Here is a 14,514-nt window from a genome sequence, read left to right as displayed (position 1 = left end):
TGGAGGACCATATACATCTAAATAAATATGTAACAATGTTATACATATATATTTACATCCTTGGATGTAAATCCAAGGAAGGCTTTTTTCAAAAATGGATTTTCCTTAAGGCTGCTGACACTCAAATGACCTATATATACCACTCCTTGCATCCAGGCACGTATTTTCTCCCAGCTACGACAAATACATTACAAATGAGTTAAATGTCATTTTGTAGCAAGAGATGAGGTCGCTTGCTTTTTTATCCCCTCCGAAACTGTTTCATCCTCGGATTCAAAATAAATATCCCACTGCAGGAGCAGCAGTTAACGCGCGCAGGCAAGTAAACTAAGCGCCTCACTAAGTACACCTATCCATTCACCCCCGACCCGAACAGAAGAGATCGTCTTCGGAGATGCCCCAAAGGCTTCGGGTATTTCTCCTGTAGGACTTGACCGAAGAGGGCCTGAACTTCACCAGGGCAGACGGCAAAGACTTCGACTCCTGGAGAGACGCGCCAGACGCACGCCCAGCGCGCTACCGCCTGGCAAGGCGGTGAAAAAGGGTGGCGGCAACGGCATTGGCAGTCAACTGCAGCCCATGCGCAGTCGCTCCAAGTAAATAGCCCTTCCCTTCTCGGCGAGGCCCCATTTAAGACGCATTACCGGAACGGGCTGAAGGGACGTGGATTCCTCAGATCGAAAGTAGAGCTTAAGTGCGTTTGGAAAACAACCATCAGCAAACCATGAGGGAGATCGTGCATCTCCAGGCCGGCCAGTGCGGCAACCAGATCGGGGCCAAGGTTAGACGGGAAAACGCGGCTGGTGGGTGGGTGGGGGGATTCTTTCCGGAGAAATACTCGGGCTCTCGGGCAGGGTGCGATCGGAGAGACAAAGGAAGGGAATGGTGTTCACGCGTCCTCCGGGAGCTTAATGGTCGGAATGGAGGCGCGGGGAGAGCATCAAGGGCAATGCGATCGAAATTCGCTTGAGGGGGCGGTGGAGCTGAGCGGGAAATGTCGCCGCTCCGACTTCTCTTCTTGGCCTCCTCCTCCTCGGGAATGCCTGTCCGAAATGGCTCCCTACCGGAATGTGCCTGGAGCGCAGGGTGGGGAGATTAGGGAATGGCGAGGAAGCGCGGCGTGGCAGAGGAGAGGGAGGACTGGCATGGGTGCTCAGAGCCTTTGGGAGAAGCCCTTTTTGCTTTGTGCCGCATTTTCTAACCTGGAACCTGTGGCGGGAGTGGGCGGATCTCTGCAATGCGGCCGCCAACATGGCTTCCACCGTCCCCTCTCGTCTGAAGAAATCCCAGCAAAGACGGCGGGGGCAACGCGAGCACCTCCGGGTTCTGCCGGACGCGAACTCATCCATCCTCTCGTCCTTTTCTCGAAGTCTGCCAAAAGGCACATTTGCAAATGGATTTTGCCGCAAATCCAGCCAGCTCGGTATTATCTTGACTGACTTCATTGCACTTAAATTATTGTAACCTGTGTAATGTAACTAATTTGAGTCTGTGCAAAATTAAATCCAGTAAGAAATTGGCCTGCAATAGGGTCAACTGTGTGCTCTGGTACATAAAGCTGACTATGAAGAACTCCCAGCTACAGTATCTTCCCCAACATATGTTGTGGAGTTGAACCTGACTAAACAAGGAATATTATATAACCCAGCAACTCATTTCTAAGATGCCACATAATGCAAAGCTGGTGCATGGCACACACTACAGCTATTGAAGACATTTCCTCCTTTGGTACGCGGCATATCTGAATGCCATACACTTCTTTTAGGGTGCCTCTTAGATTATGTTTTGCCTTCCAGAAGCCCCCTCAGAACTGTTTTAATTGCTTCTGCCTTGGGATCCCTTCCCACAGCCTGGCTGTCCTTGATATCTTAACCCCAGCTCTTAAACACTAACGGTGGGTTGGAATATATTTTCTTATTGAAGGTCAACCAGGTACCTTCCAGGAACATGCCCCAGCCAATATAGCTAATGGCAAGGTATGGAGGGGAACATTCAAAAGCATCTGATACCTGCTTTTCCTATATGCCTTAGAATGCCATACAGTAGTCCTTGTTTAGCAGCCACAGTTGGGACTGGAAACTCGGCTGTTACCAAGTGACACCTTGGCTGTGCTTATGTTCTTACTTCAGTTTTCCTTTGTTTTACATACCTGCAAAGCTCATTGGTGAAGATTGATCGTAAATTTTCATCACTACTCTAGCTACAAATAGCCACTAAATGTGTTAGTCATTATACAGGAACTACCTTCAGTCTTAATTCTGACAACTCCTTCTAACACATTCTTCCTGGCTACAGTGGGACTTTTGTGCTGGAATTTGTAAGGCAATCTGGACTTTCACCAGCATTTCTAGAAAGTTGAGCTTCCTTTCTGTTAATTTGCATTAACCAGCCAGTTCTAAGGAAAAGAGGAAGTTGATCAGAAACCCAGCACGCCTTTTCCTCCTCCCCCACAAAAGTGCTCCACCCTTGTTAGCAAAGTAATCCTTCACATCAAGAGCAAATGTTATAGATTTATGGATACCTGGGGAAAGCGAACCTTGATCTTTCTCCTTCCTGCCTTCATGGAGGGATTGGATTGTTAACTAAACCAGTCCTCCTTGGGAGATGATCCCTTAATACTTCTGCTGAGGCCGAACTATCACAGAACAGGTAAAACCGGGCAGTTCCACCTAAGACTGCACCAAAGGGGAGCTCACCAATTGTGATTGGTGTATTTCTTCCTCCTCCTCGCATAAATATTGGGGAAAGAGGTGCTTCTTCCTGGCTGCCTATACATATTAGCTATGTAAACGAGCTTTTCCTTGTAGGAGCCTTCCCTGCAGTCTGAAGTAAGATGAGTCACCATTTGCTCAGCTCATTTTACTTTTTGAAAGCTCGGCAAGCTGCTTCTGGGGTTGAATCAGTCTATGAATAACCTCAAGCTGTTAACTTGTATCTCACTGGAAAGAGACAGTTACCAGCTGAGCTACTGCTTCAGAAGGTATCCTTGACTTTCTGACACATGGCTACTATCATTCCCGGTGTCCCACATGTGGTTGGTGCAACTCTTTTACAGCTACCTTCCTGCAAGGCCTCTAGCACAGGGGTCTCCAACCTTGGCAACTTTAAGACTTGTGGACTTCAACTCCCAGAATTCTCCAGCCAGCAGAGCAGCAGAATATGCTGTGACAGGTCTCTAAATAAAACGAGCAGCTTTTCTCCCTGTCCCTCTCTTAAAGAGATATTTAACTTGTGGCTAAATCATGTGAGGTTTAAAAGCACAGCAGCCCGTTCCCTTCACAGAGAACTTAAAAAGGCCTATGTACAATTTTCAGTGTACTTTCTTGGTGATGGGATTTGTCCCGACCTCTCACATTCCAGTCTGCAAAACCAAGCTGGTATCGGTAGAAGCAGGGGCTCTCCAAACTTGGCAATTTTAAGACTTGTGGACTTCAACCTGCCACAATTCTCTAGCCAGCATAGCTGGCAGAGAAATTCTGAGAATTGAAGTCCATAAATCTTAAAAGTTGCCAAGTTTGAAGACACACACACACACACACACACATGCTTTCTAGCAATGAGAAGTGGTGTGCTCTCCACATGCACAGGCAGCATCTGAACTCTGCACCTGAAGTTTAAACTGCACCTGGACTTTTTATTGCCACCATAATAAAAGTGACTTCATTTCTCTGACTTGCATGTGACCACTGGCCTACAAGCTGTGAAATAGAAGTGGTATTCTTGGTCAAAATGAACAGTCCTTCTTAACTTTAAAGCTCTGTCAACTATACAATCTCGTATTTTGCTATTGAGTCCTCTATCAGCAACCAGGAGAGTCTAACCTCTGATTTCTCTTCCTAATTTCGGGGGGGAAATGAGAAAAAAACGCTGGCAGTAAATTCTCAGCCTGAAGGGCAGTGAAGTACTGGAGAAGGAGTTTTGCTGAACTGGAAAGTGTCCTTGCTGCTAAAGCCTTCCCTGCTGTCTGGCAGGTGCCCTAGCACCTGATGGACATGCCGAGAACTCATCCGCAATCCAGGCGACTGAGTTCGGCTTGTCATTTGCTGATCTGCTGGATTTATAATTGCAAGTGTTTCCTTCTGCTTAGTGCTCTGGTTGTTTTCTCTGAGGTTGTGCGTGCGGAGGGAGACTTTAAGGGACATGGCGCAATGCTTGCTTTCCTCCCCCAGCCCCGCCTGCTTTCCCTGGCAAATGGTATAAATAGAAACTGCCACTCATGCTGCAGCAGAATGTGAGAGAGGTGAGTGCGACCCAGGGATTCCATTTAAAGCTGAGTTTTGCAGCAGGCACAAGGTGGTGAGAACCAGCTATACAGGCTGTCTGGGCTGCAAGGGACCAGAAGTAGGCCAGACAAAAGTGGGAGCTCCCCTACTACTGTGTGGGGAAATGGACATGTTTGAATGGAAGGCTTCCTAGATTCTACTGGCAAAAATAAGACAGGGTACACACAATCAGTTTCCAAGTAGAAAAAAAAACCTGGATAGATTCTTCTCTTTAATTAAAGCAGTCAATTTTGCCATAATTTAGTGCAGTATTACAAGCAACTTTATGTTGTTATTCTGAATTCCTCTTATTTAAGGTACAATCACAATAACTTTAGATCAAATTGTTTTAAATCCTGTTGTGATAGAATATCTGGTAGAATTAAGACAAGGTCCTGAAATAAGAACTAGTATTTTAAGTACTTTGTAGCAACAACATTCACTACTCTGGCTGGGAGACAGGGCCCCCAGCTAATATGCCAAAAATGGGGAAATAGTAGCACTTCAAAGTTTAAACATTTCAAGAGCTCCGCAGATCTCTTTGCTTGGCTGCCAGTGGAGGAAGGAAGTTTTCCTATATTTCTGTTTAAATTGGCTGGCTTCATATTTTCATAATGTGGTTTATTTGACTTTTGCTTAGTGTGGTGGTGGTTTGTAAATTACAGCTCTCTGTGAAGCCACCATTAGTAAAAAAAAAAAAAAAAAGTAGTTTGATTGTGTTCATCTTCCACTTGTTGGCTTCCTTGAGCTAACGCAACTAGCTCAGTATATTATGACAAGAGATTCATTCTGATCCATCAGTTTTGCATATGACTTGCCTAATTCAGTACTGCCAACAATTTGGTCCGTGGCTCTCCAGGACTACAAATAGAGACCATATCTACCCTTATTCAACATAGCAACGTCTGCAAATAATATGTCTTACCACTGAATGATGATTCTTCCTCAAGCTTAATTGGGAAAGTAAATGTTTTCTTTCTCTTCTTATGCAAAAGGTGGCTAAAAGAAGGCTTTGCAAAAGGTTTCCTTCACCTTCCCAAGGGCCACTCATTTATGATACAAAGAAGCTAAACCAAATATTTATACATCTACAAAGCTTTTATATCCCATATTAAAGACACTTATAAATATAGAACATCTCTCTCTCTCCCTTCCCCCCCCTCATATTCATTCTCCTCTCTCTCTCTCTCTCCCTCCCCCTCATCTCTCTCTCTCTCTCTCTCTCTCTCTCTCTCTCTCTCTGAAAAAGAAAGCTTTTATAGAAAAAAAAAGTCCTCTATTATGTGAGTCAGAACAAAATCTTCTCTGGTATGAAAATAAATCCCTTGAGTATACTGTGCATCCCATTCTTGCAGTCATCCACCAGATTTCTGAGAGAAAGGAGGAGACACAAGTTGGTGCATAGATCCTGCAGTGGGTGGGGGCTCATCCTTGCAGTCTTTAGGACATTTTGAACATTTGGAGGCTGTGATGGAGAAACTGCTTTTAAGATTATAGAAAGTACAGGTAGCCCTAGACTTAATGACCACGTTGAGCCCACAATTTCTGTTAATAAGTGATACATTTGCTAAGAGGCTTTCACTCCACTTTATGACCTTTCTTGCCACAGTTGTTAAGTGAATCACTGCAGTTGGTTAAGTTAGTAACATGGTTCTTAAGTGAATCTGGCTTCCCTGGTGACTTTGCTTGTCAGAAGGTCGCAAAAGATAATCACATATTCCCAGGATACTGCAACCGTCAATAACATGAGTCAGTTGCCAAGCACCTGAATTTTGATCATGTGACTGCAATGGTTGTTAAGTGTGAAAAATGATCATAAGTCACTTTTTTCAGTCCTGTTGTAACTTCAAAGAGTCACTAAATGAACCATTGTAAGTTGCGTACTACCTGTATTGTATGAGATTTACATTCACCCTCTCATTTCCTTAAAAGATTGTCGCTTCCAGCTGCAGTTTTCAGATAGGGGACAGATGAGGTGTGGGTGGGTGTTTTGTCAGATTTATGGAGTTTGGGGCAGTCTGAGTGTCACAAGTGAATTTCTTCTTGCACAAAATGTAGTATGGCCTGGAGTGGGTGTCTCTTAGATTACCTACTAGACCTTTCAAAAACTGTACCCTGAAGGTAGAAAGTTTGAAAGCTGTAGTACTGAATCAGATGACTGGTTGATGTCTCTGTGGAACTGGATGATTTCTATTTCACAAATACCTTTGAAGGTCAGAATGACAGATGAGAGAGCTTGTCGAGTGACGAGGAATTGATACCTTTGCCTTGTTGGTGCTTGAGGTAATTGATAGCAGATCCAATATGTGCCCTTTGATTGGCAAAATGATCTGAAGTGGGGGGCAATGCTGCAATTAACCTATCCCTCCCCCTTGGTCCTGTGTCTGTCCTGTGCAACAGGTGCATACTGACAAATGCCACCAGCTGTAAAGCAATATATCTGCCTGCTTTGCAAGGCTGTGCTAGAGACTCGTGGAAAAGGGCTTTGTGATTTTGGCACCTTTAGTGGAAAACCCAGATGGTACCCTCCATGCTAATGAACCCAGTCCAGTGTTGAAGCTCCTCAGGATAAATCAATATGTCACACTGCACTCCCACATAAAAGCTATCCAAGTATGCAGCAGAACCATAACATTAAAACGGGACCAGTCTGGTTTTCAGAAAGATTTGTCCTGCCACTAATTCTTTGTCCTTTTTCCTCACTTACAGTTCTGGGAAGTCATCAGCGATGAACATGGCATTGATCCCACTGGCACCTACCATGGAGACAGTGACTTACAATTGGAAAGGATCAACGTCTACTACAATGAAGCCTCAGGTCAGGTTCCCTAAATTTCAGGGTGCCAGAGACACCTCTCTTTGCTGCCATCCATTCTGCTCATTGTTGCCTCCTTTCTGCCCACCTTTGTCCTGAAATCAGATATATTCTGTTTTGTTTTAATGGAAAAAATAAAACAAGCATTTCTTTTTGGTTCTTAAGTGAAACATGCCATTTGCTGAGCAAAAGTACAATGTGGAGATACAAGGAGTAGTTGGGTTTGCTTGTTGTTTGTTTTTTTGTCATGCCTTATATCTACCTTGTTAATTGCATATATGACTTTCAGTTTTGTTCAGTTTATCATGTATAACTCATTATCACTTCTGTCCTTTTTATGAATCCAACCATTTTCTTCTCTCTAAATCTGTTAGTTACTCACCTTAATCAGACATAGCATGTTAGATTAAATGTGTTGGACTGTTTGTGACTGTCAACAGGTGGATTCTTAAAGGTTTTTTTTTCTACCCAGGTGGCAAATATGTGCCTAGAGCTGTTTTGGTTGACTTGGAACCCGGAACCATGGATTCTGTAAGATCTGGACCTTTTGGACAGATATTCAGGCCTGATAACTTTGTCTTTGGTAAGGATCATTGTTGAACTACCCTGCAATTATTCTCCAGTCAAGTTAGACCAGAAATTTTGCATACTGCAGCTATCTCCCTTAACATGCTTCTTCATGCTCTTTTTTGTTTAAGTTTTTGTTTAATTTACAACTAATTACAAATCTGAAATAATATGATTTATAGCAAAAACTACAAATTCTGCATCTGTTGTTTAGAAATTAATTATTTCAGTGCTGTTGAATCAGATTTGTTTTTACTTCCTGTTGAGAAAGACACCATTCAGGAATTGTCAGAGAACATAATATACTGTATATTGTTACCACTATTCTAAATATGTGCATGAGTATCTTAGCCTTAATTTTTTCCAGTGTTGAGCAATTATTCTCTTTTGACCCTGTTCATAGGTTTTGACTTCGAGGAGAATAGACTTCACACGTGAGGGATATCACTTAGTAACATGTATATCTTTAACCAGCAATGATCAATGTCACTATGTTTCTACAGTCCAGTGACATTGAAATCCAAATGGAACAAAAGTAGGGCGAGGCAAGATCACAACTAGTCTTTTTGTATGATGTTCAAGTGAAATACAGTTGCTACTAACTGGTGCTGTAGTTACAGTGTCAAATGTGAATTAGGCTCTTCCACAACTCATTGCCCTTGGAGACATTATTTGTAGACTCTTTCAGAACATTATGTAGCTTTTTATATGCATTGACACTCTGGTATGTGGATGTTCAAAGTATTTTCCCCTTTTACTTTGGGGTAAAGAGGAAGGCAAACATTGAGTTGTTGAATACATTACTAGTAAGCCAAGCTGTGTATTGCTGTGTCCCACCAGCAGCATTAAGTCTGTAAAGAAACTCTTAATTTAAACCACTCTCTGTATAAGGTGTGCCTGGAGAAAGAAACTAAAATAACACAGCAACACCTTCCTTTATTGCTGTACTACCTTGCATTCTGCACACGCTACAAAGGATTACATCATATGTAGAATATGAATTGATTGATGATAGAGGAGTATCGGTGATGTTCCATAATGTGGAAAGCATTTTGATGCAGTAAGATTAAAGTCCGCAAGATAGAGCTCAAATGTTTGTGGATACCTTCTTTGATGCCCACCAAGTTCCTGCCCCTCAATCTAATTTTAGAAGCTGGATGCTAGGGCTTGAGTCTATCACATTAGAACTCTTCTATTTTACTCATCTGAAAATGATTTGATTCCTCTTGTAACCTAGCAACTGAGGAAGCTTGTCGTTAAGAAAAAAGAGTAGGAGAGAAAGTGAAAACAATGTTTATGGCAAAGCATTCATTGAACTCACCATTGCAAATGGCAAACAATAAACCAAATACCTTTATCTTCTTCCTCCCCCCTCCCCAATTCCTGTTGCTCAGGTCAAAGCGGTGCTGGGAACAACTGGGCCAAAGGCCACTATACAGAAGGAGCCGAGTTGGTCGATTCTGTCCTAGATGTGGTAAGAAAGGAAGCTGAGAGCTGTGACTGTCTCCAGGGTTTTCAGCTTACCCACTCTCTAGGTGGGGGCACTGGATCAGGGATGGGTACCCTGATGATCAGCAAGATTCGTGAGGAATATCCAGACCGTATCATGAACACCTTCAGTGTGGTGCCATCACCCAAAGTTTCAGACACAGTAGTGGAACCCTACAATGCTACTCTCTCGGTACACCAGCTGGTGGAGAACACCGATGAGACCTACTGCATTGACAATGAGGCTCTCTATGACATCTGTTTCCGTACCCTCAAGCTAACCACTCCCACTTATGGAGACCTCAATCATTTGGTCTCTGCTACCATGAGTGGTGTAACAACCTGCCTCCGCTTTCCTGGCCAACTCAATGCTGACCTTCGCAAGTTGGCTGTGAACATGGTTCCCTTTCCTCGCCTCCATTTCTTCATGCCTGGCTTTGCCCCTCTGACCAGTCGTGGCAGCCAGCAGTACCGGGCCTTGACTGTACCAGAGCTAACGCAACAGATGTTTGATGCCAAAAACATGATGGCAGCCTGTGACCCTCGTCATGGGCGTTACCTGACAGTAGCAGCTGTCTTCCGAGGCAGGATGTCTATGAAGGAAGTGGATGAGCAGATGCTGAATGTTCAGAACAAGAATAGCAGCTACTTTGTGGAATGGATCCCCAACAATGTCAAGACAGCTGTGTGTGATATCCCACCCCGTGGCCTTAAAATGTCAGCTACTTTCATTGGTAACAGCACAGCTATTCAGGAGCTCTTCAAGCGCATCTCAGAGCAATTCACAGCCATGTTCCGCCGCAAGGCCTTTCTCCACTGGTATACGGGTGAGGGCATGGATGAGATGGAGTTTACAGAGGCTGAGAGCAACATGAATGACCTGGTCTCAGAATACCAGCAGTATCAGGATGCTACTGCTGAAGAAGGCGAGTTTGAAGAGGAGGCAGAGGAGGAAGTTGCATGAAGATCTCTCTTCTCTACTCTATTCTACTCTTCTCTTGTCTCTCTTCTCTCTTCCTGCCCATTACTCCTCTTTATTCCAACCAGTCTTCTGAACCATATTGGACCATGTTGCCCGCATTGGCATAGACTTGGAACATTCTAAGCCAGCCTAAAGGATCTTAACAATGGAATCTTCTAAGGCTAGCCCGCCTGCCTGCCTATCTCAAATTCAGCAAGGTGGAATCATGCATATAGGAGTACTGTGTTGGTATGAGGAGGAAGAACAGGCTTCTCAGTTGTATTCAGGAATGGCAGCCACTGGTAATGTTTCTAGCTAAAAGCACTAACCAACATATTTTTCTCATCCTATCCTCTCTCCCAACCCCCTCCTTTTTTTTCTTTTTCCTCTGCCCAATAGCTCACGTACATCCCTCTGTGATGTCTGTCTTGAGTGTTCTGTGTGGTCATGTGAGTTTTTGTTTCCAAAGATGAGTATGCACTAACTTGCATTTGTTTTGCTTTTCTTCATCCATGTTGGGCTTAAAGGAAAGATTAATGGAACTGGGTGGGGAGGGTAGTTGAGGGGAATGGGGGCACAGTTCTTTAGCATGAAACATAGACACCCCCCCCCTCCCCTTTGAGTGTATTTGTTATGGAAGAATTGTATGTCTCCACAATAAACTACTGAAAAACAATTCAGGCTAATGTTGGTTTTAGAGATTGTTTTAAACCTACCTTTCGAATACATGACTTTCTCACCGTCTGCTAATGTATTGCATTGATATACCATTTTTTCCCTCCAGGTATTTGAGGTGGCATACCTTCTCTAGTTTTTATCCCCACAACAACCCTTGCTTTCTCAGAATCTAGGGAAGAAAAGGGAGGTTTTCAGAACTTAGAAGGATTTGATAGGCATTTCATCTTTATCTCTGAAGCAAGTTCCTGTCTGTGATGGAATCTGTGAGAAAGGTTATATGGTTTCCAAGACTGTAGCCTAACCCTGGCATTAAACCTGATAAATGAGACACTGCAAACCTACCTTCCTTGGTCATGTGTTGGTATTTGGGGCTTGACACTGTGAGGTAAGCTAAAGTAAAATAGAGCAACTGGCCCAAATTTATCCAGAGTGTTCAGGACTTGAGCATGGGTCTCCCCAGTCCTTGTCCAACCTCATAACCACTCTGCTAAGCTGTCTCACCAAATGCAAAAGCAGTATGACCCTCAGAACTGGGAAAGGCATAATTGATTCTCTTTTTGCTTTATTCTGAAGATTTAACCTGATTGATGATTGCGTACCATCAAATCGCTTTCAACCCCTAGCAACCACATAGATTTTTTTTTTCTGTGATTGGCTAAACCTGGTCTTTCAAGTGTCCCCAACAGTGTACTCCTTGATGACTATGCTTCAAGTCTGGGACTACTATTATGAAGGAAAGGGAATGTAGATTTATGGGCATTTGCAAGATGAACCTGGGAGGCAAACAGAGTTAACTGGAGTAGCCTGTATAGGTACTATTGATAAATAAAATATATATACTGATACCATTTCACCCAAGCATTTGGGGCTACAAAAGTCCTACAGCGGATGCAAAGGTGAGGCAACTAACAGATTGCAAAGCAAGCAGGTTTCAGTAGTGGAACAAGTTATGTCTTCCCTGCTTGGTGTAACTACTTGATTAATAATGCCCCTCCTTTAGGGTAATTATACTGAGAGTTCCCTGCAGCATTTTCTCTTTACCATTTTCAACTCCAGAATCCAACTGAGCCATTAACTGAGAAAATACTGCTTAGTAAAATTCAGTGCATCCTGGACAATATTATTTTACATTAAGATGCAAATTTTACCTTCCTTAAAATCTTGGCTTCTTAATTTGTGCCCTCTCAAAATATTTGAGTATGTGGAAGTAATGCCGATGGTCGGTGTGGTACAGTAATAAGATGCTAGATTAGACTAGGGGAGATCCAGTTGAATCCACTCTCAGCTTACCTCGCAATATAATTGCTAGGATAAAATGAAGAAAAGTCCCTCTGCAAATCACCTTGAGCTTGGGGAAGAAATTTGAGGTACAAATAAGAATAATAATGTATAAATAAGCAGTCTCTTCCAAGAAGGAGAGGTTTTGGGTATTGCTCACTCATTTCCTTTTTTCTGAGAATAAAGTTGCAATATCAACAGTCTATTTTCCCTTTCATGGTAGCCTCAGTCAGGTTCCTCCAAGTGCTAAATAAAACTGCAATATTCTCTGAGCCTTTTATTGTAAATCTTTCCTTCTGATTTTCAGTGGCAAGTGGCTGGATTTGCCCTGAGCCTTGAGGCAGTCCTATAACTCTCATTTTAAGTTTTGTAAGATATCCCTGTAAACACGAACGAGAAGTGTGTACACTAACGCAGCAGTTTGGATCCTCAAGTTTGTTAACCCCTTTTAATTGTAAGCCATTTAAAAGTAATCAGGTTTATATTACAGATAAAAAGAGAATGGGAGTAACCTGTTTGCAATTCTTGCAAAGTGTCGTTTCCAGCTATTGCATTATTACCCTCTTATTTACCATTAAAAACTATATATGACCCAAGGTGTTACTATGCAAAAGTACTTTGCATCCTTTACCCATTGTACAATAATGCTGGGAAGTAATCAGTAGGCAATAAGGAAAGTAAAATAGAAAGGCAATGCTACTCTGTCAAGAATGATGCTGAATACAGTAATAAAAGTTTATTGCTTTGGCATGAAAATGTCAGATTTCTAAAATAATAGGAATAGTTAGAATGGCTAAGGAATAGTTAAATAGTTAACTAAGGAAAAATGGTTAAAATGCTAAGGAACCACTTAGCCATCTAGCTAGCTCTGGCTGCATCACTCTGAATGAAGTTAGCAATCCTAAACCCATTCTTAATTCATTTAACCTTTCGTTCTAATTGGATTATTCTTCTTGAATGTGCTTCATTTTCCTCCATGTGAATGGTTCACTGCCCTTCATTCCTCCTAAAGTTGTTGCATTTGTTGAAAAAGCTGCAGTTAAGAAAGAAAAACTGGGCATTGTGAGTTTTCTGGGGTATGTGATTGTCCTCTCTTGTGGCCTCAAAGATTGGGAGAAGTCGTAATTCTATTGGAGCTTAAAGAATTGTCCAAACCTGTCTTAGAAGGGTGGGTATCATTAATATGCCATCACAGGGAGAAATTTAGCAGAAATGTTTCACTAGTGTCAGCCACCAAGAAAAGACAAGTTTGGCAACTTTTTTCTAGGCCCTTCAACTAGCCTTCACAGCACTGCATCAGGAATACTGGCATTTTTATCAAAACTTCTCGTAGCATCAATCTTTGTTGCCTTTGCTTGGTGGAATCTGGTGTCAGCTGTCCCAGTACAAAGAGGTTGCATTGTAATTCACTACCCCATGGACTGTCAGGCATCACAATGTGCCTCTGTGTGGGTTGGAAAGAAGAGTGTGACTGGATGCCACCTGTGCCATTCTTCGGATTTTGTTTATCCTTCTTATGTGGCATTGAGTCCTGTTTGAATGGCAGGAGCCAAAATGAGAAACAGACAAGGCAAGCGTAATATTTTGTTTCCCAGGTCCAACTGAACAATGTTGATGGGGGAAGAAATGGGGAGGGGGCAGACATTTTGACAAGGACCCACCTGAGCCCATGTACCTCGGTTCCAAAAGCTGAAAGCATTCTTGTGACAATACTGAGGTGCACAGCCACACACGGTAGTAATTCACCCATCCTTTGTGCCTGATAGAGCTCAGGTGTTGGGGCACAATGTCCTTTATTATAGATTCAGTGACTCATCAGTTTCCACAATGCTGCTTTCTGATTTTCTATTGGCCATCCTCTTGAACAGACAAGGCACTAGTCATCATGGTTCACTTATAGTAACACAAATGTTAGGACCTTTTCCCAGGGACTTCTTAGTTATCCATAACTTCAGAGAAACAGCTGGGCTTTTTCCCCAATGAAAGCCATTGAAATCAAAAATGCCCACAGAGCATTCCCTCCCATTTTTAAAGTATTCGGGTATTGGTAATAATGTAACCAACTACAAACTTTGATAAATCAGATTAATACTAGAAATCTGAGATTGCAGTGGCATTATGGTTCCCACCATATTAGAGGGGAGGAAGCTGTGTGTAGATTTGTGTGCGAGGGGAGGGTGTAATGGGCTGCCACAATAACCTTGGGAAACAGGAGGAAGGGCTGCAGCCTAGACAACAGTGATAATAGACATCTGAGCCCAGGAGAAAGCTTCTCCGAAGGGATCCTTCCTAGCTTTCTGGAAAGTAAAGGCAAGGGAGAAAGGATGTTTTCAGACCTGCAAGATTATTGCAACTTTATAATAAAGGTACTGTTAGTACTCCTGGTTTTGGTTGCCTGTTTGGACTACCTCAAAGGGCTGGCACAAGCAGCATTCATGTGCAGCAGCTCAAAAATAACAAGGCAC

At 42.9% G+C, this 14,514-nt stretch overlaps 1 protein-coding gene across 1 annotated transcript; it reads left to right on the top strand.

Moving 5' to 3' along the window:
• The first annotated feature begins 541 nt into the window (after positions 1 to 541).
• TUBB4A (tubulin beta 4A class IVa) lies at positions 542 to 10,769 on the top strand. Its single transcript, XM_026682001.2, has 4 exons — positions 542 to 781; positions 6,972 to 7,080; positions 7,550 to 7,660; positions 9,039 to 10,769. The coding sequence occupies exons 1-4, from the start codon at positions 725 to 727 to the stop codon at positions 10,094 to 10,096; spliced, it is 1,335 nt and encodes a 444-aa protein (XP_026537786.1). The 5' UTR covers positions 542 to 724; the 3' UTR covers positions 10,097 to 10,769.
• Positions 10,770 to 14,514: the final 3,745 nt, after the last annotated feature.

This window comes from Notechis scutatus, chromosome 2 (genome assembly GCF_049901735.1).
Source record: "Notechis scutatus isolate UNSWTSFEM ecotype Mainland chromosome 2, rNotScu1.2, whole genome shotgun sequence".
NCBI lineage: Eukaryota > Metazoa > Chordata > Lepidosauria > Squamata > Elapidae > Notechis > Notechis scutatus.
Note: the sequence above shows the minus strand (reverse complement) of the source record. Positions and strands in the feature narration are given on the sequence as shown.